We start from the raw sequence: 26,379 nt of genomic DNA on the forward strand, positions 1-26,379 counted from the left end.
ATATACTCATTACAGTAAAGAACAGTACAGGAGTACAGTGAGCCTCTAAACATCCTGAGTTCTTTGGAATCTGTGGTTGCAACTTATAGCCAATCAGTCCTTACCATGCTCAGGCATCTGAGATCCCATGGAGGTCACACTGGTGTTCAGCACCTCATTGACAGCAGTGTCACAATACAGGCTCCGCTGGATATCATGTTCACTGTCAGTCTGGTCGCTCTCCTCATGGCCGCTATCCTTTAGGCTGTTGCCCTCTAAGTCCTTGAAGGTGGAGCTGCTGGGTTGAAGAAAGAATGATAATTTATAACTGTGACAGATCTGATTTTTAAAAATCTTTCAGAGCCAGGATGATGTCAGCTCTGTGATGAGGCCAACAGCGACTGGATGGCCCAACAGGGCAGGACAAAGAAAACTTTCTGTTTAAAGATCATGGAACTTAACACTGTAGAGAGGTTCTCACTATTGGATGCTGATGAAGCTAATCACTTTCATTCACTTATCTTCAGGGCATCACTACAGGCAAGGCAGAAGGAACTACAATTCTGAAACAACCACCTGCAAAAAATATCATTATTTCAGAAGGTTTTTCCTCTTATGCAATCAAAGTAAAATAATAACAGCTAAAGTTTACTGAGGGATTACTGTGCATGAGGCACTGTTCTAAGTGCTTGATATGAGTTCACTTTTTAAAATAATCACAACTCTATAAAATAAAGGTGCTATTAATATTCACATTTCATGAAAAAAAGAGGCACACATAAGTTGAATAACTTGTCCAAGGTCACACAGCTGGTTAAAATGTAGCAGATTTAAGACCAAACCCAGGCGGTCTGACTCCAGAGCCTGGCCCCTTAACCCCTATTTATACTGCCTCTCCAAAGATGTCTACTAAGCAACTGTGAAAATGAAAGTGGCAGAAATTGACTTAATGTAATTCAAATAGAAAGGGTTATCAGGATCAGAGAACTTGGGTCAGATTTAACTGAGTGAGGCTGAAGGACAGAGTCAAAGCAAAAAAGGAGAGGTAGGAGCTGAGAAGAGAGCCTTGGTACATGGAAAGTAAGACGAAAGTGAGAACCAGAGGAAACAGCGAGTGCAGTTATGCTAAGAACATGGCAACCTGCAGCTCAAGACTTTGTGGGTAAATTTTTCTTGCACTTAGTAAATCAATCCACCATTCCATGCACTAACCATATTACCCAAGAACCCCACTGCAGCTGCTGCTGCTGCTAAGCACCTCAGTCGTGTCCATCTCTGTGCAACCCCATGGACTGCAGCCTACCAGGCTTCTCCATCCATGGGATTTTCCAGGCAAGAGTACTGGAGTGGGTTGCCATTGCCTTCTCCGCAAGAACCCCACACCATTTCTCAAAAGATAGAGACTAATACATCAGGTACATCCATAGAGGCCTCATCTTCTCTAATACTTTGTATGTCCTGACAGAATGTGCAGCTGTGATGCACCATGGACTATAAATTAGGCATCTGAAATACCTAGTGAATGGTGAATCCATTCCCTAGTCAGTAAGGAAGCAGCAAAGGCATACTCAAGAAAATGTGTTGTTGTCTCAACAAGGGAGAGCAGCATGCTTGTGAATTAGGACAAGTCCCAACAGACCTACTGTACTTCTGAAAGGGGAGCCCTGTGGAGATGACACTGCAAACTCACTTGATCTGCTCAACCTTGAACATCCACAGGCCTGACTCTCTGAGGCTTTGATAAGAACACTAAGTACATATGATGAAGAGCTATGCCATGGACACAATGCCTACATTGTCATTCTCCACACTGGTCAAAAGGAATGACAGCAGATTTTTAACATATGACCAACCTAGATGTAGAATGTTTGCTGCCCTGAATATGAAAAGGAAAAGATCAAAAGGGCAGTAACAGGAAAGCCATAATTATCAGAAAATGAAGGGCAAAAGGGGGTGAAGCACTGACCTATTTGCTAATTATTTTCAGAAAGAATAAATGAGCATGAACTGTATTAAAACTAAAATCACTCAATAGGCCAACTCACTCAGCTCCTTCAAATTCTGTCATGTAGCTACTCAGCCCTGTGGACCCACCAGGATGCAGTTCTATTCAAAAACCAATCATCCTATGAGTTTTTATGGTCATTAACAGCAATTGGAAACACATACTTTAAAGTGTGTCACTATCTCTAGCTTCATGGCACAGATTTTGAGGCTTCCTATAAGTACTAATTCCACAGAATGAACAGATTCAAAGTTCGCTTTTTAGAAAAAAACTCTGGTCCTGTTCACATGCACCCCTGCACCTCAGGAGAAAGGAAATGACCTGCCTAGATGGTCTTACTGGCTCCTACATTTTTATAACAAATAATTTTTGACCTACATTCATTCCTGCTATCTGAAGCATGTGAAAATTTCTTTAGTTCACAATGCACGATTGTTACCTTAAACCACAGAATTCAACTCTGACTTGACTGCATTTCAACAGTTGCTAAAACTTGCTTGAGATAGATGATGGTGAGGGGTATAAAATAAGGACAATGTAATTAACCATTCTTTTAGAACAAGGTTCCCAACCTTGGCACTACTGACACTGTATAAGTCTGTTGGTGGGAGGAGGCAGGTGTTCTGTCCATTATAAGATGTTTAGCAGCATCTCTGGCCTCTATGTACTAGATGCCAGTCATGCCTCTCCCAGAAGGCACAACCAGAAATGTCTCCAGACATTGCCAAATAACTCCCAGTTGAGAACCACTGCTCTAGGTTCTTTAAACTCTATTCCTGTAACATGTTATATTTCCTGACTGTAGTGCAAAGAGCATTGAACTTGGAGTCATCAGAACAAGTGATAATCCTTAGTCTGCCACTTCATCTATGGGAACCTGGGCCTGATAGCTAATATCTCTGTGCCTTGATTTCCTTGTCTGTAAAATGCATCTGCTGGGAATTCCTTGGTGGTCCAGTGGTTAGGATTCCATACTTTTACTTCCAAGGGCCTGGGTTCAATCCCTTCTCAGGGAACTAAGCACATGATTATTAATCAACTATACTCCAATTTTCAACCAAAAAAAATAATGAAAAATTAAACCCTAGAAAAATGCATTTGCTAAAACCTCCTTTACAAAGCCATTTTGAAGACTTCATCAAATACTTCACATGAAGTACCAGTTATACACAAGTGCTCAATAAATGGTTATTGCTTAATATGATCATTACTCCCATATATGGTAATGATTTCATTGACTTACAACTAAATATTATGTACATAGTTTTTTTTTTAATTGGAAGCTAATCACTTTACAATATTGTAGTGGTTTTGCCATGCATTGACATGAATCAGCCATGGGTGTACATGTGTTCCTCCTCCTGAACCCCCTTCCCACCTCCCTCCCCATACCATCCTTCTGGGTCATCCCAGTGCACCAGCCCCAAGCATCCTGTCTCATGCATCAAACCTGGACTGGTGATCTGTTTCTCATATGATAATATACATGTTTCAATGCTATTCTCTCATATCATCCCACCCTCGCCTTCTCCCACAGAGTCCAAAAGACTGTTTTATACATCTGTGTCTCTTTTTCTGTCTCGCATATAGGGTTATCATTACCATCTTTCTAAATTCCATATATATGCATTAGTATACTGTATTGGTGTTTTTCTTTCTGCTTACTTCACTCTGTATAATAAGCTCCAGTTTCATCCACCTCATTAGAACTGATTCAAATATATTATTTTTCATGGCTGAGTAATATTCCATTGTGTATATGTACTACAGCTTTCTTATCCATTCATCTGCTGATGGACATCTAGGTTGCTTCTATGTCCTGGCTATTATAAACAGTGCTATGATGAACAATGGGGTACACAAGTCTCTTTCAATTCTGGTTTCTTCAGTGTGTATGCCCAGCAGTGGGATTGCTGGGTAATATGGCAGTTCTATTTCCAGTTTTTTAAGGAATCTCTACACTGTTCTCCATAGTGGCTTTTCTAATTTGCATTCCCACCAACAGTGTAAGAGGGTTGCCTTTTCTCCACACCCTCTCCAGCATTTATTGTTTGTAGATTTTTGGATAGCAGCCATTCTGACCGGCGTGAGATGGTACCGCATTGTGGTTTTGATTTGCATTTCTCTGATAATAAGTCATGTTGAACATCTTTTCATATGTTTGTTAGCCATCTGTATGTCTTCATTGGAGAAATGTACATAGTCTTTTTATAGGATTGATATAGGAAATGCATATATAAAGAATGATTCTATGTCTTCTATAAACTATAGTCAGACATTGCCCACTACATCAATTTCTTCTAAAATTAAGGGGCAGGAAAAGAAATTATATCCAATGGGTATCCTTCCTTTATTGAAAAATGAGAATGACATGCTCGGGTATACTTACTCTGTCTTGGCTTCTCAAAAGCTTCAAGGAAAATATAATGTTTAATTGCAGTGAGTTAGATGCCAGGGATCTCTATTTTGCTTTTCCTAATTGGTTTTGGCTCTATCTTTTAAAATTTTGATAATCATTTAGCGATCTCTTCAAGAAAATTAGAGATACCAAGGGAACATTTCATGCAAAGATGGGCTCAATAAAGGACAGAAATGGTATGGACCTAACAGAAGCAGAAGATATTAAGAAAAGGTGGCAAGAATACACAGAAGAACTGTACAAAAAAGATCTTCACAACCCAGATAATCACGATGGTGTGATCACTCATCTAGAGCCAGACATCCTGGAATGTGAAGTCAAATGGGCCTTAGAAAGCATTACTACGAACAAAGCTAGCAGAGGTGATGGAATTCCAGTTGAGCTATTTCAAATCCTGAAAGATGATGCTGTGAAAGTGCTGCACTCAATATGCCAGCAAATTTGGAAAACTCAGCAGTGGCCACAGGACTGGAAAAAGTCAGTTTTCATTCCAATCCCAAAGACAGGCAATGCCAAAGAATGCTCAAACTACCGCACAATTGCACTCATCTCACATGTTAGTAAAGTAATGCTCAAAATTTTCCAAGCCAGGCTTCAGCAATACGTGAACCATGAACTTCCTGATGTTCAAGCTGGTTTTAGAAAAGGCAGAGGAACCACAGATCAAATTGCCAACATCCGCTGGATCATGGAAAAAGCAAGAGAGTTCCAGAAAACATCTATTTCTGCTTTATTGACTATGCCAAAGCCTTTGACTGTGTGGATCACAATAAACTGTGGGAAATTCTGAAAGAGATGGGCAGGTCAGGAAGCAACAGTTAGAACTGGACATGGAACAACAGACTGGTTCCAAATAGGAAAAGGAGTACGTCAAGGCTGTATATTGTCACCCTGCTTATTTAACTTATATGCAGAGTATATCATGAGAAATGCTGGACTGGAAGAAACACAAGCTGGAATCAAAATTGCCAGGAGAAATATCAATAACCTCAGATATGCAGATGACACCACCCTTATGGCAGAAAGTGAAGAGGAACTACAAAGCCTCTTGATGAAAGTCAAAGAGGAGAGTGAAAAAGTTGGCTTAAAGCTCAACATTCAGAAAACAAAGATCATGGCATCTGGTCCCATCACTTCATGGCAAATAGATGGGGAAACAGTGGAAACAGGGTCAGACTTTCTTTTTTGGGGCTCCAAAATCACTGCAGATGGTGACTGCATCCATGAAATTAAAAGACGCTTACTCCTTGGAAGGAAAGTTATGTCCAACCTAGATAGCATATTGAAAAGCAGAGACATTACTTTGCCAACAAAGGTCCCTCTAGTCAAGGCTATGGTTTTTCCTGTGGTCATGTATGGATGTGAGAGTTGGACTGTGAAGAAGGCTGAGTGCCGAAGAATTGATGCTTTTGAACTGTGGTCTTGGAGAAGACTCTTGAGAGTCTCTTGGACTGTAAGGAGATCCAACCCGTCCATTCTGAAGGAGATCAGCCCTGGGATTTCTTTGGAAGGAATGATGCTAAAGCTGAAACTCCAGTACTTTGGCCACCTCATGCGAAGAGTTGACTCATTGGAAAAGACTCTGATGCTGGGAGGGACTGGGGGCAGGAGGAGAAGGGGACGACAGAGGATGAGATGGCTGGATGGCATCACTGACTCGATGGACATGAGTCTGGGTGAACCCCGGGAGTTGGTGATGGACAGGGAGGCCTGGTGTGCTGCAATTCATGGGGTCACAATGAGTCGGACATGACTGAGCGACTGAACTGAACTGAACTGAAGTATTATAAACCACATTGGAGCTTTTGGCTTTTTATAGGAAGGAAAGAAATAACAAAATAGTGAAGAATTGGCTACTTGGACTTAAAGGACTGGTAATTTGAGAATGAGAAGTCATATGTTCTCTAAAGAAAAAGCAAAGTATATTAACCCCCTCCGCCAAAGCTTAAAATAGTTAACTTGTATAAAGAACAGTTTGCCCATCTGACAAACTAAGTGCCACTTACTCTCATCCTATAAGGACATTTAGTGGCTTAATGAATGGATTTCTGTAAGGCAGTTTAAGATTCAGTAAGTAAGATGCTGCAAATTGTAAAACAGCCTGGTAAATGGCCACTCACCCAAAACAAATAACAATTTATGCCAGGCATAAAAAAATACTGATTGCACTTGCTTTACTACCTGTGTACCTCTTGGGAGATGAAAGACTTATAAAGCAACTTTTGTGGGACAATAAATTAGGGTCCTTTTTGCAATGGTATTGTAAATACAGATGTTTCTATTACTTGTTCTGGTGAGTAACAGAGGAACAAGTTTGAAAAAATTTGGAATAAGATTCTGTACATAAGACTCAGAGAATACTTGATGAATGAACATTACTAACATTCTGACCCATATTTACACTCCAAAATATTAGAAATCTTTCCAAAGAACAGAAAAATCTGAAAGGAGAGAACCTTTCTAGTAGGTAACACCACATACCCAGGAAATAGCTTCTGAGAATAAGAATGGACTAAAAGTCAAAAGAGTAGGGTAACTATATTAAGAAACAAGATCCTAGAGTGGTTCTTTGGAGAAGGAAATGGCACCCCACTCCAGTACTCTTGCCTGGAAAATCCCATGGATGGAGGAGCCTGGAAGGCTGCAGCCCATGGGGTCGCTAAGAGTCAAACACGACTGAGCGCCTTCACTTTCACTTTTCACTTTCATGCATTGGAGAAGGAAATGGCAACCCACTCCAGTGTTCTTCCCTGGAGAATCCCAGGGACGGGGGAGCCTGGTGGGCTGCCGCCTATGGGATCACACAGAGTCGGACACGATTGAAGCGACTTAGCAGCAGCAGCAGCAGCAGCAGCAGAGTGGTTCTTGGATCACCTGTATCACAATCACCTTGGGAACCTGTGAAAACTGGAGATTCTCTAGGGATGGTGCTAGAGCCTGCATTTAACAAGCCTCCCAGGTGATTCTAATGCACATAACAGGCCAGAAATTGTCGGTATAAAGGAATGTTTAATGCTAGTTTTCAATGGAAAAATGCTGAGTTTTTTTTAAACTTTTTTCATCCATTCCTTCAATAGACATGTACCAGCATTTGTTATAGACAAGGCATCATACCAGGTGCTGCAAAACCCCAGGACAATTCAGGTGGAAAAGGAAAGCACTCTGTATGGTTTAGGAGCCAATGCTCATTTTCTTTTCCACTCTGCTTCAGAGCCATGTTCATTTCCTGCTTTATTTTCTTTGAGCTACAGCCCCATGCCCTGCTTGATATTGCTCAAAAGCACTGCAGGAATGGGTATCAGACAGCAGTACAGAAAACTGGCATGAGGAAAGACAGTGTTGCAGCAAGGGCAATGTCCCACTGCTGGCTTTCCTTGCTCTGAGATGATAGCAAGACAACAAACATAGCAGGAAGGAAATTCATCCAGAAAAAATTCTGAACTGTCTTGGCTTGTTAATCTGGGACTCTGACATAAACCTTGGGTATACCTACAGGTTACAGATGACGTTCTGGAAAAAAAAATACTACAAAAATAAATCACTAGATTACTCAGTGCAGAAGATTATGGGGCAATATGCTATATATCTTCCATTACACTTCCTGATCTACTCCTCACCCTTCCGAACCTTAATTTGTGCTAGGAGAAACCCTGTTGCCTTCTGGCTTTCTGTTGGTTTACCTCAGGTAGAGAGATGAGAGAGAGAAAAGGAAGCCTGCGCGTAAGACAGTTAATAAGCCCTGGAGAATGCCAAAAAGCAGGCTCTAAGAAGAATCCTTGGGTGGGTAGAAAGTGAACAGAAGAAGAAAAAAAAGGATAGAAAAAGAAATTCTCAAAGTTGGCCTGAAATTGGATTGGCATTTAAAGAAACAAGAACTTGATAATAAAATTAAGACTGATTATCAGATTGAGAATTTTCTGGCCAGGATATTTCCCATGCATGTAAGTGGATCCTCAAGAAACCACATACCATGAAACACCTTTCAAACATCACTGTGAGGTATGTGAACACAGTTTGTGTGGTTTTATCATCTGATGTTAATTACTACTCTCTTAACACTTTCCATACATTTTACATTTAAAATAGTTAGTCCCCCTCAAAAAGCATAGCACACAAGATTCCCTGTGTCTTTCCAGGTATTGTGCTTTGTCTAAATTCAACTGATCCCATAAATTCCAAGACCTTTGTAGTTTTCCAAAGCTCTCAGGGTTCCAAAAACAGAACCTGGCAAAAATGCTTGTGTCCCTGAGCTTTCCTCTTTAACCAAGGTGATCCCTGATTGAAAAAAAAAAAAAAAAAAAAAAAAAAAAGCACTATCTTTGATCTCAGGGAACATCAGGAGATTTTTCCACTGAGAGCCTATTAATTCCACATTGTACCTTTTGTGTGTGCATGTGTGTAAATAAAAACATATAATTAATCAAAATCAGAAGTTCTAGTGAGTCCAAAAGCTGCTAAAGAAATACATGTGTCCCAAAAGCTAAATGTGTGAACATAAGTTTTCATCTCATCAGTTTGCCTTGTGCATTGGATATTCAGGTCTGACCTCAGATGAGGGTTCCCAAGAGTCTTAGCCTTCTGCCATGCTATGAAAATCAGGTTCATGCTACGAGTTTAACCCGGTCGTAGAATTTCCAGGTACCCAGAGCTAGCCCAAGGGGCCTGTGAGGATAGGTAACTCACTGTTTTTATCAGAAGTCTGAAAAAAGGAGCTTTGAAATAACAGTTCTGAAGCAGAAAAGAAAGCAAATTTCTGCTGCAATTACTCTAATCAGTGTACAAAAAGAGGGCTTTTATCCTTCCTAATAAATCAGTTGAATAATTTTGATTTCCTCACCTTTTGATTTATTCTGTGGGCCAAGAAAATATTCAAAATGGATCCTTCCCAATCCCTCAAAAAATTCCAAACAATGCTATGACTGTTAATACTGGGCTATCCATTTTCACATAATTAACAATTATCACTTAAGGTCACAAGTGGTTCCAGACCAATACAGATACGCCTAGCATGTTAGCAGGCATTACTGCAGCATCGTGAATTAAATTAGATCTGAATTAAAGTTGTTTCTATAACAAACTAGTTTATTCCTCAAATCCTACCCTTCTGGTGATATAAATTTATGGGATTAGAGCCAGCAAAATAATAGAATTTTCAGATCTTGTCTACTGCAGCTCTAACATACCCTGCTTGCTTCTCTATTTCATTTCTATTAACAATCACATACAGAGTTCAATTTTAGCTACAGAATAACCTCTGGACCATTTAAGAGGACAATTGCATCAAACAGTAAGAAAGGCATCATCTGAATGGTCAGTACCAGTTTTTCTGCACAAATTCTCTGCTTAGAGGACTCCCTAAACCCCTCATCTTGCCTGCCTTGGGCACCTTGGTGACCACTGCACCAGATGGAATCTTCCTTCCTGAAATTTTCCTGCCCTGGAATCTTCCAGGCAGTATTCAGCTCTGTATCCACATACATTGTGTCTCCATGAATAACTGGGTTATGAGCAACCATTCACACAAATCTCAACTTTGAATGCTTCACTTGAAATACCTATTTTAAGATTTATTGTATTAGCAAGTATATTATCTTTCCCTCTCTCATCTATAAAGTTTTTTAAAGATAAGAAATTAGTTTATCTGTCATTAAAATAGCCTTAAAATTATTTCAAAGTTGCCAAAATAACAGCCATCAACCATCTTAAAATTCAATAGAAGATACACAGGAGAAAATTTTAATATTAGATTTCTAAATTATCAAATCAATTTTATTTTAATATGACCACAATTTAAATTTAATTATTTCTGTATACAGTTACATAAACATGATAAAATGCCAACAGTGATTTTGGGTGGTGGAACTACCAGTGATTTTTATTTAGTTTTTTTTTAATGCTTTTCTGAATTTTCCTAATTTCCTACAATAAGCAGACAAGCATTTTCACTTTAAAATCTCAAAAGGCATCATTTAAAAATATTTTCATGCTTTTTGTATTAAATTGAGCTTAATTGTAGAAATAGGCAAGCAAACCAACATACCTTTTGATTAAATGGGCTCGGCTGTTCACGTAGTTGGAGTCAAAGGAATAATTTTCAGTCTGCAATGGGGAAAGAAAAGATTAAAAATGTTATGGAGGTGATTCATGAATAGAGTCAAACTGTCCTACTTAGGAGGAATTTTTCTACTGAGCAAGAGGCAATGAATGAATCAGAAACTATAGCCATAGTAGGGCAACACCCTGACGAATACCTGCCACCTCCCTGGGGCCCTGGGGGCTCTGTGGAGGCAGGCCCCTGAACAGAAGAAGATGACACAAACATCCCCTAGAATACACCTGACTACTGACCATGCAACCACTTAGGGAAGATACAGCATGACCCAAACTCTTTACAGAAACTAATTGCTTCCCATTCCCCAGTGGACACAATTCTGTACCCATCAAATTGACTGGAAGTTCAAAGGTATTTTTATTAGTAGTAGATAATTAACACATTAAAATATTTATTCCACAGATATATAAATGCAGGCAAGGTAATCCTCCACTGTGGATTTAAACTCTGCACTTCCCTTTGTTTTAAGACATTTTGCTCAGCACTGGTTATATAGGGAGGCCTTCATTTTATCACAGATATAGAGGCAAACAAGTATTACACCTAAAACGGGGTGAAAAGCAGTCCACAGTGGGTGCCAAATCCTTTCATGTGAAACATGAAGTTTGAAAGTAAACCCTTGTCTCAGCTCCCATCATTAAAACACCACTGTCTAATGTGGTTACAGTAGACTGCCTGAGCAACAGCTTTACAAAAGCAAATGCAGAATACCTGCCAGATAAAAGAGTTGGGAAAACAGCTGATAAGCATCCAGAGGTTGGGGGCGGATTGCAGGGGGGTCAGCCTTAGGAGGGTGAAACACAGGGAAAAGTCAACACTGAAGTAACTGGAGGTCCTAAAAAAGTGGATCTTATGTCCAAAACTAAAGTACTACTCTGCAAAGTGCCCATCTCCTCTGCCCCCCTGCCAGTCTACCAGAAATTCTCACCATTCTCACCATTCCTTAGGGCCTTCCGAAATCACTTCAACTGAAAGTGCCTGTGAAAGGAAACACAATAGCTGTCGAGCTAACAACAGCAGATTCCTTTCAGATGACTACATGTCACACATGAACTATGCTAGGCTCTTAGACACAGCTTTAGGTTTCAGGGAGCTCAGACTCCTTGAAAACAGGAAAACAGGACAGGTGATAGCAGTTCTACCACATGAGTACCAAATAGCCAACAGTCTGGATAGGGACCCTAAGTATCTAGAGTAGGTGGGGATGGGGGTGGCAAGTAAGTGAGAGAAAGAGAATGTAAGGAGAAGAAAACTAAATCCCCATCACTCTCCTGTACTTACTGGTGCATGCCCATGTTCTCCCCATGCCCCTTATTTCAAAATGAGCTGTGTAATTATATCTGGTAAAGAACTTGCCTGCCAATGTAGGAAACATAAGAGACACAGGTTCAATCCCTGAGTTGGGAAGATTCTCCCAGAGGAGGGCATGGCAACCCACTACAGTATTGTTGCCTGAAGAATCCCATGGACAGAGGACCCTGGCAGGTTACAGTCCATGGGGTTGGAAAAGAGTCAGACATGACTGAAGCGACTGAGCATGCACGCATGCAAGCACACCAGCTTTTTCTAAAGGATAAAATCCCCTTTTATGAAAATCACAAGTAAGTTTTGGTGTTGTTGGAAGGACTGGATTGGGAGAGTTAAAATCAAAAGGGTTAGTTCATTTCTAATTGGTTCATAAGAAAATGGAGGCTGAAATTGTTGCAAACATAACTACAAGAGGAGGAAGCAAACTTGAAGCTGCATTGGGAATACAGTGCTGGAAGAGCTTATCCATCAGTGAGTCAACCAACAAGCACTTCTTGAATTAATTTCTACACCAATATAAAAGGCAAAAATAGTGTTGGGTAAATGTGTTCCTCTATGATATTCAGTACAATACATAATTTAATAAGTGGAAGTCTGCTAAGTGCTTCCCAGGTAGTGCTGGTGGTAAAGAATCTGACTGCCGATGCAGGTAGACGTAAGAGATGCAGGTTCGATTCCTGTGTTGGAAAGATCCCCTGAAGGCAGGCATGGCAACCCATTCCAGTATTCTTTCCTGGAGAATCCCATGGACAGAGGAGCCTGGTGGGCTACAGTCCATAGGGTACAGAGTCGGACTCAACTAAAGAGACTTAGTACACGAAACATGCCAACTGCCCCTGACACACCCACACAAAAGGATTCTGCCCAAATAAAACAGGGAAATGATTAAGCACTGAGTTTAATTATTAGTTTGTGCAACCTAGGGCAAATTACTTAATTTCTATGTGTCTCACTTTCCTCCTCCATAAAATAGCCACGAATTCATGTGTGCTAATTTGCTTCAGTCATGTCCAACTCTTTGCGACCCTATGGACTGTAGCCTGCCAGGCTCCTCTGTCCAGGGGATTCTCCAGGTAAGAATACTGGAGTGGGTTGCCATGCCCTCCCCCAGGGGATATTCCCGATCCAGGAATTGAACCCATGTCTTATGTCTCCTGCATCAACAGGCGGGTTCTTTACCACTAGCACCACCAGGGGAGCCCTAAAATAGGCATAACAGAAAACAAATCCTAAGGGGAATTTCAAGTGCATTTGTCATAACTTATGGTAGGAATGGTGGAAATCCTTATCCTCTGCTTTCTACAGAATATGGATTCCCAAGTAGGATCTGGGATTTGCCCCATTTGGGCAATAAAAGAGTGCCATGCAGCACACATTCCATCGCAGCCTCCAAACTTCCTAAATCAGTTTTTCCAAGGAAGTTAACAGAGACACAGGTGTAAAAGAAAGGAAGATACTAGCTTTGCACAGAAAGCATGAGCAACATTCCAAGATATTGCCACATTAAGTCAGTTTTCAGGTAGAATATTTTATACTGCTTTGCATATATGTGTGCACTGTGCATCAAATTCGGAGCCCTGTGGAGATATGACAGAACTCTGGGCATATAAGCTAAATCATACAAATTTATCCCTCGTGACTGTACTACTTCTTGGTCCTAATGGAGTACTATATCTCACCTTGAGGATTCCCACTCACAGGCACTGAGTTATAGGAGAACACAGGTCTAGAAGATTTACTTATGGAAACTTAGCAATTCTCTTTCCCTTGCTGTGGTATACAGGTGGGTTAACCTGGACAGATATGCCAGGCATGATCTGCCACTGTAGGGTAGGAAAGTGTCATTGAAGCTTATCACCTTGCTATCTTTCTCTTTTTACTCTAAAAGGGTCAACTCCCCACCCCCGCCACCCATTTTCATCTGTCCTGACCTTCAAATGTAAATATTCTATTCCCCAAACCAGCACAAACCATAATAGACAGATGGCCCATGCTACACCCTCATGCAATTAGCAGCACTAGTCATGAGGCAGGTTCCTAGAACCGATTTTCCCATAGCGGATGGAACTATGCTGAGTCATCCATTGCCTTTTGCCTCTGTAATCAGTCTCAGGTCTTTTGGTGAGGCAGCTTGGTGAGAACTATGGAAACAACCTATGCAACAGAATTATTCTCTTAATAATTGGAGAGGATATACTATTCTGGCCTCATTAGGACTACAGTCCAAACAACTGAGCCAACTGGCCATAGATGGCCTATGATGAGTCAGGGTAAACTAACATCAAGTATTCTTGCTTGTACTGATTCAAAGTGTGTGTTCAAATCCAAATGCACTGAAAGAGTACATTTTTTTTCACACTTCAGGTAGAGCAAAGAATGAGACTCAGACCACCCCAAAGAAGGAAATAATTTCTCTTAATGAATAGTTTGCAAGTCTTAAGCCAGTGGTTCTCAGCCCTAACTGCACATTAGAGTCAACTAGGGAATTTTTTTTTAATACTGTTGAGAAGATCCCACTCCAAGAGATTCTGAGGTAATTGGTCTGGAGTGGGGCCCAGGCATTAGTACTTTTTTAAAAGCTTCCTAGGTAATTCTAACAGACATCCAGAGTGGAGAACTGTCTTGGGCGAAAGACCAGACACTGGCTTTGACCCGATGTGCTGTGTTTTCTAAGGCAAGCCTAGAAGATGGCATCTCTTTTGCCAGATTATCTACCAAGGTCATCTCAACAAAGACTAAAAAATGACAAAAGAAATACACGTTTTAGGAAATAATAAAAGAGCTTTTCTTTTTTGCATGAATGTATTGGCTCCCGGTTAGCCTTATTTAATCAAAATTTGCTTGACATTATTCCAATCCCCTCTCTAAGTATGGGAAATAACATGAAACATTTGAGAGGGGAAATTTTATCTAAATGTCACATTAATTTCACTAGGAAATGTCCCCATCTCCAATGAGACAGCTAAGTTAACACAGGAACACAGCAAAGAGACAAGAACATTTGTTTCTGAAAAATCTAAATTTTGACATCAAAAAAAATGGGTCTAGAGCAAACTTTTATTATATAGTATTTTTATGATAATAATTATATTCCCAGTCTCAACAATAAGTGTCACTTTCCTATCATTTAACATATTCCTCCCAAACCCTTTCTCTAATTAGAATTCTTTATCCTAGGATTCACTGAGAACAGACTTCTCACTTTGTTTAGGTTTAATCAAATCTGAATTTTCTAAAAACATAAAGAATAAATACTTGTGGATAGTAGAGTTTTTTGGATAGCTTAGAGCTTTCTTCTCTAAGGACTAAAATTTTGGTTTAAAATCCTACACATCATGCCTTGTTTTTTTGTGTGTGTGTTTTTTGTTGTTGTTGTTTGTTTGTTTGTTTTATTGGAGGGTAATTGCTTTATAATATTGTGCTGGTTTCTGGCATACATCAACACGAATCAGCCACAGGTATACATATGTCCCCTGTCTCTTGAACCTCCCTCCCATCTCCTACCATATCCCACCCCCCGCCAGGTTATCACGGAGCACTAGATTAAGCTCCCTGTGTCACACAGCAAATTCCCACTGTCTATCTGTTTTACATATGGTAATGTATATGTTTCCTCACTACTCTCTCAATTCATCCCACCCTCTCCTTCCCGCACTGTGTTCACAAGTCTGTTCTCTATGTCTGCATCTCTATTGCTGCCCTGCAAATAGGTTCATCAGTACCATCTTTCTAGATTCCATACACATGCATTAATATACAATATTTGTCTTTCTCTTTCTGACTTACTTCACTCTGTACAATAGGCTCTAGGTTCATCTATCTCATTAGGACTGACTCAAATGTGTTCTTTTTAACAGCTGAGTAATATTCCATCATATATATGTACCACAATTTCTGTATCAATTCATCTGTCAATGGACATCTAGGCTGCTTCCATGTTCTAGCTATTTAAAAAATGTTGCAACAAATTGCCTTGTTTTTGAACATTATTGCAGTTTCTTAATGGTTCCTCTGAAGCGCCTTTCTAAACATAAATTACTGTACCATGCAGGTTTGCCTGTACACTCACTGACTCCAAAAAACACTATGTCTTTTGAGTTCTTACCTTTAATTTTTAACATATGTGTCCTACCAACTTGCCATAAAACACTCAATATTGTTACTTCTCGGTGCTATTAGTACACCAAAGCAGCTCCTCTTCCATTTCAAGTTTGATACTTTTCTCCTGTGTTCTTGGAAACTATATATTTATTAGAATAGTCTAGAAAATGAGACTTAAGTTCTGGATAGAGAGATGAGATTTTTTTTAAGAGGGAAATGGCATGATCTTTACTGCAAGGACTTTTCTATAATGTTTTGGGGTTTGTTGTCGTTTAGTTCTTTTTTTTTTTCCCTGCACAGGAGCCTTCTTTGCTAACTATTTTCAATTCTCATCTTCTTTCTGGATGTGGGAGTTTTCTAGAGAGACTTTGGGGTGGGTGGTATGTTATTATGTTAATGAGTCTGGCATATCACAAGTCAAATACTTCCACTTTGTCAGGCCCCCAAGGTACCAGAATGCCCTACTTTAATTGTCATTTTGCATTACTTTCACAGTTCACTGAGTTGTGCCCTAGTCTCTGGAAGAGTGACTGTGACTCTCAGTCACCAGTCTTTATCATCAGTATAGACTTAAACCCTAAGGAGAAAGAAGCCCAATAAATGCAGATATCCAGGACTACAATCTTTGCCCAGAGGCACAAATCCCCAGGTCACACTATAACGTTAAAAAAGGTTACAGATGCTGAGATGAAAACCTTAAGGTTTTCATTTGAAAATGAACAGCCATTTTAAATTATACTTTAAAAGTCCCATCAAACTGAAAAACATTATAGCTGCAATCTGCTAACTAATTTCTTTTTAATTTTTCACTCAGTCATTTTATCCATACAAACAGGAAAACTAGAATCCCAAATAAGATGCACAGCAAAATGATTTTTAAATGCTGGTTCTTTTTTTAACTGCTGATGTCTAATAATGATAATTGTACCTATTGATCATATGATAAGACTCATAACCTTTTTCTGAAAATAACTGCTGCTTTAGATGTTCAAATGGCATCTTTTCACAAAGGCATTTTTTTAAGGAAATGAATTGACAAATGGCCTTTCCCTCCTTACTATCTTCAGCACATAAAAATGAAAATGTAAATTCTATATAAAAATAAAGCTAACATGCCTGCAGCTAAAATGTATATTCAAAGACTCATTCATCCAGACAGCAGAAGCTGAATGAGAAAGTAGTGAAGACAGAATAAAAGGCACCATCTGCAGAGCTGCCATCACCAGAATTACCCTGAACTGGAAAACAAGCTAAGTAAACTTCCACTAGCCATGCCTATGTACACATTAGCGCAATTCTCATGTACACACACACACGGTCTGACTACAGTAAGCAATGTGATGTAGGGGAGGGGGTGAACTGAATTCTCTCCTCGTGTCTGTCACTGACTCATTGGTGGCCTTGAATAAAGCACTCGATCCCTCTGGAAGTGTTAATTTATCTATCTAGGAAATAAAGAGAGCAACCCAAATGATGCCAATGTTCCCTTCAAGCCCCAGCTCTTGTTCAGTCATTCGTTTTTTCATTCATTCCTACATGCAATAAACATGCACCAAACCCTGAGAATGAAAAAAAAAAAAAAGATATATGCTAGACCAGCAAGGAGATAACAAACTGATTAACTCTGTGCTAGGGATGGTTATACTCATGCACAGGCTATGGAGTGGACCTTTGAGAACTGTACCACAACTCAATGTAACTAAAGTCTGTCGCTAAGTGGTGTCCAACTCTTTTGTGACCCCATGGACTGCAGCTCACAAGGTCCATAGGATTTCCCAGGCAAGAATACTGGATTGGGTTGCCATTTCCTTCTCCACTATGGAATTAATTAGCACACTAATGGCTTGATGATAGTAGATGATACACATAGGAGAATTTGGCCTTTATATTTGCTACACATACAAACCCACGTAACAAATACAGGGAACCTCCCTCTCCTATCAAATGAGTTACAAAACTTATAAAATTCTTACAAATAGCATGCCCCTTTGGCTCCACTTCCACAGCCTTCATCAACTTGTGCCACTACTTCATCTCCATCTGCCTTTTGCCCATTCTGCAAAATGCTATGTGCATAACCTTTCTTGCCCACTATTTTCATCACAACATTTCTCTTTTCAAGGCTTCAAAGAAACCTTTCAATGGTTCCCTGTTACACTTAGCATTAGTGGTTTAGTTGCTAAGTCGTGTCCAACTCTTGTGACCCCATGGACTGTAGCCTGCCAGGCTCCTCTGTCCGTAGGATTTTCCATGCAAGAATACTGGAGTGTATTGCCATTTCCCTTCTCCAGGGGATCTTCCCAACCTAGGAATCAAACCCAGGTCCCCTGCATTGCAGGCAGATTCTTTACTAACTGAGCTAACTTGAAATTAAATCTTTAGCTGAGCAGTCATCCAATACCAAGTCCTCTACTTCCCTCATATCTCAACCCTCATTTCTAATATGCCTACATCTCTGATCATCCCACACAGCTTAACATGTTCTCATCACTTAGTGTACAGACTATGTGATGTACTTATGCTTTTCCTCAGGTTCTATGATTATTTCATGTGTAGTATGTCAGTATATCCTCCAACTAGACTGGAAGCTTTCTTTTGAAGTCTCAGTGCCACAATGCTGGACACTTAGCAAGTGCTCATGTAATGAATCCATCAATGAAAGACCAGAGAAGGGGTGGAAGAGGTTAAGAATAAAGCTTCTTATTACTGCTAAAGCAGATGACCAAATCTGTAAGGCCAAGGTGGTCTGTTTCTTCAGAAAGCATCCCTTCTGCCCACTGTCTTCTGTAGTTACAGTTTGTTCTCTGTCCTTACTCCCAACAATGACCTTATAAATACACAGTAGTCTAGATATAACTGCCAAGGATAAGATGCTACGGTTAGGTGATTCCTGCCCATCATCCATCAGTCCTGCTGTATCTCTGGGAATGGCAGTAATGACACATGATAGTGTTTCCAAAACAGGGTAGATAAAATTTCTGTGAAAAGATAAAGCTTTGCCTTATCTGTATAACTCTGAGCCACAGACTGACAGTGTGACAGCTACTTTTCATCATGTGAAAGAAGACTCGAGGATTCCAATGGCTTGCAGACAGGGCTATCAGTAGGAAACACAGGCCATTTAGTTAACATCCAAGTCAAGTTGAAAGAGTTCCCCTCTTGGTGGCCTTTTATCATCACTGTTAAAATTTCACTGGCACCATCGATATAGACAGACTACATAGAGGTGACAAAGGCAGCTTAGAGAAAGCCCTTTTCTCTACCCTCATCTTTTATTGGGTCAAAGTTGTGACTTTAGAAGAGCAACCCAGCACATATTTTACTACAAAGGCCTCCTTGAGAAACCTAGGAACTTTCTGTAGGAATCCATGCAATTCAGAGGCAAAGAGCCTACTGAATGACCAGACTAAACATCATCCCATTATACAGATAAGAACAGTTTTCTGTTCTTCTCTGGGACCCTTTTCTAAGTCCTTTGTGGGGTACAGTGCCCTTGAAAATAATATCTGCTTACAAAAAGCTCTGAGGAACCAGTTAATGTTTATTCTACACAGGAATGCAAAAACAACAAGACTTTGGTGTGGATACAAGTAGTTTAAGACTAAATAAAATGACTAACCCAATCACATGAGTCATACCACCTCATCCCACATAAATAAAATTCAACCTGAGAAGGAAATAGCTATCAACCACATTCACCAGTAGAACAAAACCTGGAGGGTAATCATCATCCCCAAATATGTAACTACCACACATTAAAGCCATTTTGTAGGCTCAGAGTGCCTTTCATCCCCAAATATTAAAGTATTTTACAAGCAGGTGCCAACTGTTACTCCCCCACTTAAAGAGCCAAGAAAACAAACACACAGGTTAAATGCTACAGCCACGTTAAATACTGACTCAGCTAGCTGCTGCTGCTGGTGCTAAGTCGCTTCAGTCGTGTCTGACTCTGTGTGACCCCATAAATGGCAGCCCACCAGGCTCCCCCATCCCTGGGATTCTCAAGGCAAGAACACTGGGGTGGGTTGCATTTCTTTCTCCAATGCATGAAAGTGAAAAGTGAAAGTGAAGTCACTCAGTTGTGTCTGACTCTTCGCGATCCCATGGACTACAGCCTACCAGGCTCCTCCATCCATGGGATTTTCCAGGCAAGAGTACTGGAGTGGGCTGACATTTCCTTCTCCAGACTCAGCTAGAACAAGTCACAAAAACAAGAACAACAAGAAAAAAACCCAGGAACACTGTTCTTGGCATGACCTACTACTGAGATGGAAAGCAAACACAAGCTGGTAACAACAGAGAAGTGATTAGCCTGCTTTCTACCTGTTTTTCTCTGAATGACTTTCTTTGCTACTTTTTGTGAATGGGTCAGGAGAGTATAGCAAAACAGAGAGACAAAAGAAAAATTTGGCACACACTACTGCAGGTAGTTCTCCAGACGGAGATGGCTCCAGGAATGAGCTACTTTCTTCCCTGCAACCTTGGTGACCATTTCAATTGTCCTTTAGAGATATTGACAACCATCTTTACAAGGTGACATAAGATGACTAGTGATGACTTATGGGGTAGCTTCAATTTCAGAAGCTATGATTTGATAAAGTTGATCCAACTGACAATAAGAAACCAAGGTAAGACCTTCCACAGCAATGGCCCAGGGAGCCACAGTAAGAGCTCTCCTGAATCCAGCCTATCTTTGAGTCCTTCTGGCAACCCACTCCAGTATTCTTGCCAGGATAATTCCATGGACAGTAAAGCCTGGCAGGCTACAGTCCATGCAATAGCAAAGAGTCAGACATGACTGAGCAACTGAGCATGCACAGCTTAGAGAAGGTTCAGCACTCGGGTCCATTTCTGCTGAATTCTATTTAATTGGCCTCAATTCTCTACTACTTAGCAGCTACAGAGTCCTGACTGCCTGCAGAGTGCAATTTCTATTGAGCAAACCTTGTCAGCTGAAAAACTTTCAAAATATTTGGAGGGAAAGCTGCAGGTGACTCTGCCTGTGGGCCCAAACAACACCCCCAAATCCAGTTCCAGACCCAATCTCATTATTTATATTATACATCACTTAAAGCCCAGTTGCCTCCACAAGCTTATTTAAGAGTGAAGGAAAACAGCCTTTGGCATATCATTCTAAATTCATTTCCCTTGTACCGGCTTGTTGCTCAAGCCTATAATATGTGATCATGCCGACAAAAAGCAACCAAGTTCTACACCATCTTGAAAATAGTGAATGTGTTAGCTTCTGATATTGATGTTTTCTAATTAGATGAAACACAATAGATCATTTGCTTGTTTGTGGTCAATGAAATTTTCCATAGTTCTCTTTTGGTGTAGTTATTCTGATGACCATGGCAAACACAGTATACTGGGAGGCTTATAGGCAAGAATGTGCACATACGGCATCCATTTATATTTACTGTCACTAAAACGAAAACAGATTATTTCTGATCTTTTTAAGTACTAATTTCAAATTTAATGAGGCACAATAAACATTTCTCAAAATCAGACTCCATGGTTGCTTACCATTGGCAACCCTCTAATTATGACCAGAGTTTAAATAAAGGGCGTTCAGTTCTGTTGAAATTATTAGGCACTGAAGGAAATCCATGGTAGCCTCCAGTTTCTAGTGACTTACACAAGCACTGCAGAAAATCTGTGTTGGAAGCAAGACAGAACTTACACTTCAGCATCACTTCATGACACATAAATGAGAAGCAATAGAAAGAGGATTTGGAGAAGGAAATGGCAACCCACTCCAGTATTCTTGCCTGGAGAATCCTGTGGACAGAGGAGCCTGGTGGGCTGCTGTCCATAGGGTCACACAGAGTTGGACACGACTGAAGCAACTTAGCATTCATGCATGCATTGCAGAAGGAAATGGCAACCCACTCCAGTGTTCTTGCCTGGAGAATCCCAGGGACAGAGGAGCCTGGTGGGCTGCCGTCTATGAGGTCTCGCAGGGTCAGACACGACTGAAGCGACTTAGCAGCAGCAGCAGCGAAAGAGGATTGATTCAAGGAAGTAATGGAAATGTTTACCCATTCTTTCAAAACCCCTACCTATCTACCCAGATCCTAACAGACCTTCTCATTTTATGCTGGGAAGGGGGTGGTGAGGGCAGGCTGGAATTTGACCTGATTTTGTAAACAGATCCGACATAAGAGTGCCAGCAACCATGCACAGTAAAGCCATAACTACACCTTGAAAAGTGGCTAGTATTATCAGCAGCTTGAAATTGTGAGAGTATTAGAAATCTGTAATGCAGTTATGCAGTGTAATGACAGAACAACAATTACTAATATGCCTTTCATTTATACGAATCTTTCATCAAAAAGAATTTCAGAATGTTTAAAAAGGGTTTCAGGAGAGAGCAAAAATGTACTCAACCTTAGAGCAACCATAAGACAGAGGAATATTCTTAGATGGCAAAAAAGACAGCCAAGGTGGAAACTGGGCCTGAAGGTGGCTACATTTTCTACAGAGCTTATGGTACAGAACTGAAGAATTTTGCTTTTCATCCATTCAGCGAGACTTCTAGGAGGTGCTTGATGAGTGCAATGGAGCAGGTGTCTCCTGTCAATATCATCCTGAAACAATTAGCTTTTGGAAATGGACACAATACAGAAAACTTTGCCCCATTTTTCTTTTTTTCCCCTCTTAACCAACATTAATTGGAGAAGGAAATGGCAATCCACTCCAGTGTTCTTGCCTGGAGAATCCCATGGACGGAGAAGCCTGGTAGGCTGCAGTCTATGGGGTCGCACAGAGTCGGACATGACTGAAGCAACTTAGCAGCAGCAGCAGCAACCAACATTAACTACTTAATCCCACTGCTACTATCATAAGCTAAATAAATATTATTAACCACATTAACAGCAGGACAAAACAGGTTAAAATACTTGCCCTCTGCTAGAGAGAAGCAGTGTCACATCCAAAACTAGAATTCAAGATTTCTCATTGCAAGTCCCACATTCACAGGCCACACCTCATTAGGATTCTAGGAAAGGCAATGAAATAGAAGTAATTAGGACCGGATGACTGGCTGTACTATTTGGGAGAAAATATAAATACCCTAGCCTGCTTAAACATGACAGGTTCAAGGGTGGTGAACACAACTAGAGCAATTTCCTCTTGCAGGAAGATTAAGAAATAATTAGGGGGAACACCTCACCCTCCCTCTCCCATCAGACTAACAGAAGCAAAAATCAGGAATAATTCCAAACTTAACTGTCAAAAAAAAAAAAAAAAAGAAAGAAAGTCAGAAACATAACACTGTACTGTGCCTGGCAGTCCTACTCCTCAACCTGTACAAGTAACTTCTACATTCCTTTCCCCATACAGTTTTTAGCATTCTCCCTCCCCAGCTTTCTTCTTAGTTCTTTCTCCATTCACTTTTCTGTATACACACACCCTTCTCTCAAACAAACTAGCACCCTCACTCCTCATCCTAATCTGCCCAATACTTGTGTCTACTTAATAACAACGAAAGATTTTGTTTGAGATTCAACCAGTACAAACAGGTGTGGGCAGTCATATCTCCATTCATAACATACACAGAGATACACACATATTACATATAATTTTATGAGGGAAAAGTGTGTTTTTGCATCTCCATATTAAAAAATGCTTGTTCCTAGTAGACACAGATTCAGCTAGGGCCATAAGTCACCCTGATGATTGTTTCTTCAGATTGTTTTAAGCTTAGAAAAGATCACAGACTATTCAAAGAAAAGTCCTAGAAACCCTCCAAATACAGCCTTCAATGTAAATATAAAGTTCCTACTGGCTGTGTGATCTTGTAGAAATCACTGAACCTCTCTGACCATCAATTTCCTCATCTATAAAATGGAAATAGCACCTGTCCTGACTATCTTATAGAGTTGCTATTAAGATGAAATAAAATAATAAATGTGCAGATGCTTTCTAAAAGTGAACTGCCAGACAAAGGACAAGTCATCTGATTATCAGGTTATAAACTTGATTTCTCTTGAATATTCATTTCTATTTCCAACAAAATTTCCAATGTGTAGTTTTTTTCATGTATAGTTTTTTTTTTTTTTTTTCCTGAGGTTTCTTACAGGATATTTTATCTCATTCTCCCCCTAACTGTACTATCAGAAAAATAAATAATGCAGTGAACAGTCTTGCTTTGTGCATGCTCAGTCACTACAGTCCTGTCTGACTCTTTGCAACCCTATGGACTGTAGCCCACCAGGCTCCTCTGTCCATGGAATTCTCCAGGCAAGAATACTGGAGTAAGTTGCCATGCCCTCCTCCAGAGGATCTTCCTAATCTAGGGATCAAACACCCATGTCTTTTACATCTCTTGCATTTGCTGGCAGGTTCTTTATCACTAGTGCCACTGGGAAGCCATATATATATAGACACCCAACTTCTCTAATTGCTGATTCAACACCTTAACTGGAGTGTATGTGTACTTCTGTGTGTGCGCGTGTGTGTGTGTGGGTGTGTGTAGACAGAGAGAGAAAATATTCAGATAAAGAGAGTTGAAATGACCTCACACCATCTGAAATTATGTGAAAGGCAAGATTTGAGACACTTTAAAAGCCTTTATAAACTAGTTTTTCTTCGCCCCATTTGCTTTCTCTGTTATGATTGAACTGTCACAGAATCTCTTAAAAAAAAGAAAGAAAGAAAACCTCATCTCAGGGTTAAGTAAAACACATTAGCATGCATAATTCAGAACCTTCAGCTGGAAATGAGCCATTTCTAGTGTAGTGTATGGATAGAAAAACATGGTTAAAGGGCTACAGCAGCTTGACCAGGGCCTTCTAAGATCCAAAGTAATGAGAGAGTTCAACTCAGAAACACCCTGAGCCTGACTGTGGGCTCATTTTACCATTCCTCAGAGCTGTGCTGCCCAATGGCATAGATATTATAACCAATAACACAGACATAGGCAGGTAATTATTTAAATTTAGCAAACACTGAGTTAAATTTTTAGTTCCTCAATCACAATAGCCATCTTTCAAGTGCTCAGGAGGCAAATGTTGCTAGTGGCTAGTATATTAGACAGCACAGATATAGAATATTTCCATCATCCCATAAAATTCTATTGGACAGGGTTGCCTTAGGAAGACTGTTGACCTGTGACTCAGGACTCTCCAGTCCTGAAATGTGATGTCCTTGGTGACCTAAGGAAATACAAAGAGTAGACCTACCTCTATCACATCATTTAACACATTGTATTACCTATGTGTCAGCCACACAAGGCTGGAAACTTAAGGGCTTCAGTGGCTGTCACCATTTCTGGCACAGAGCAGGTACTCACCCACCACTTGTTAGTTAGCATTAGCTAATGTTAGCTGATAGTAGACCCATCCATCAGATAGGAAGAGCTCATTTGCCTCTTTCATAGATGAAATGAAAGGATTCTTGCAAAGCTCTTTTAAGAAAGGCTATTGTGCTTCCTCTACTTGTATTTGTTTCAACATTTCTCAAGAATTTAGATTGTAGGGAGACCTGGCTTAAGTAAAAACTAGCCTTCTTTCTCCCCATCCCTGTAAACACATCTCTTTCATTCATCCAAAGAATCATTTGAGAACCTAAAATATTAGAATGCCATGTTTACTAATATGCCAGTATACACATACATCATATTGAACATGATATCATCTACACCTTTAAAAGCGGTTTTTAACCAGAATTGAAAGAGACACGTGCACCCCAGTGTTCATCACAGCACTGTTTATAAGAGCCAGGACATGGAAGCAACCTAGATGTCCATCAGCAGGTGAATGGATAAGAAAGCTGTGGTACATATACACAATGGAGTATTACTCAGCCGTTAAAAAGAATACATTTGAATCAGTGCTAATGAGGTGGATGAAACTGGAACCTATTATACAGAGTGAAGTAAGCCAGAAAGAAAAATACCAATACAGTATACTAATGCATACATATGGAATTTAGAAAGTTGGTAACGATAACCCTGTATGCGAGACAGCAAAAGAGACACAGATGTATAGAACAGTCTTTTGGACTCTATGGGAGAGGGAGAGGGTGGGACGATTTGGAAGAATGGCATTGAAACACGTATAATATCATATAGGAAACCAATCACCAGTCCAGGTTCGATGCAGGATACAGGATGCTTGGGGCTGGTGCCCTGGGATGACCCAGAGGGATGGTACGGGGAGGGAGGTGGGAGGGGGGTTCAGGATGGGGAACACGTGTACACCCGTGGCAGATTCAAGTTGATGTATGGCAAAACCAATACAATATTGTAAAGTAATTAGCCTCCAATTAAAATAAATAATTTTTGTAATTTAAATTTATTTATTTTAATTGGAGGCTAATTACTTTACAATATTGGTTTTGCCATACATCAACATGAATCCTCCACGGGTGTACATTTAAAAAAATAAATAAATAAATAATAAAAAGGGTTTTTACAATCTAATACAGTGAGAATCATTTGTTGGGCTGTGT

General features: G+C 40.1%; 1 protein-coding gene across 2 annotated transcripts in view; it reads right to left on the reverse strand.

Moving 5' to 3' along the window:
* The window catches only part of PCDH19 (protocadherin 19), a 132,228-nt gene that overhangs the window by 61,188 nt on the left and 44,661 nt on the right, over positions 1-26,379 (reverse strand). Inside the window, exons 3-4 of one of the 2 annotated variants that reach the window (XM_055563506.1) lie at positions 10,444-10,502; positions 105-274 (exon numbers count right to left, since the gene is read on the reverse strand). In XM_055563506.1, the coding sequence (XP_055419481.1) occupies positions 105-274; positions 10,444-10,502 (229 nt within the window). Of the gene's footprint in view, positions 1-104; positions 278-10,443; positions 10,503-26,379 lie in introns of both variants that reach the window. The other variant, XM_055563505.1, reaches the window with a different exon arrangement.

Source organism: Bubalus kerabau, chromosome X (genome assembly GCF_029407905.1).
Source record: "Bubalus kerabau isolate K-KA32 ecotype Philippines breed swamp buffalo chromosome X, PCC_UOA_SB_1v2, whole genome shotgun sequence".
Classification (NCBI taxonomy): Eukaryota; Metazoa; Chordata; class Mammalia; order Artiodactyla; family Bovidae; genus Bubalus; species Bubalus kerabau.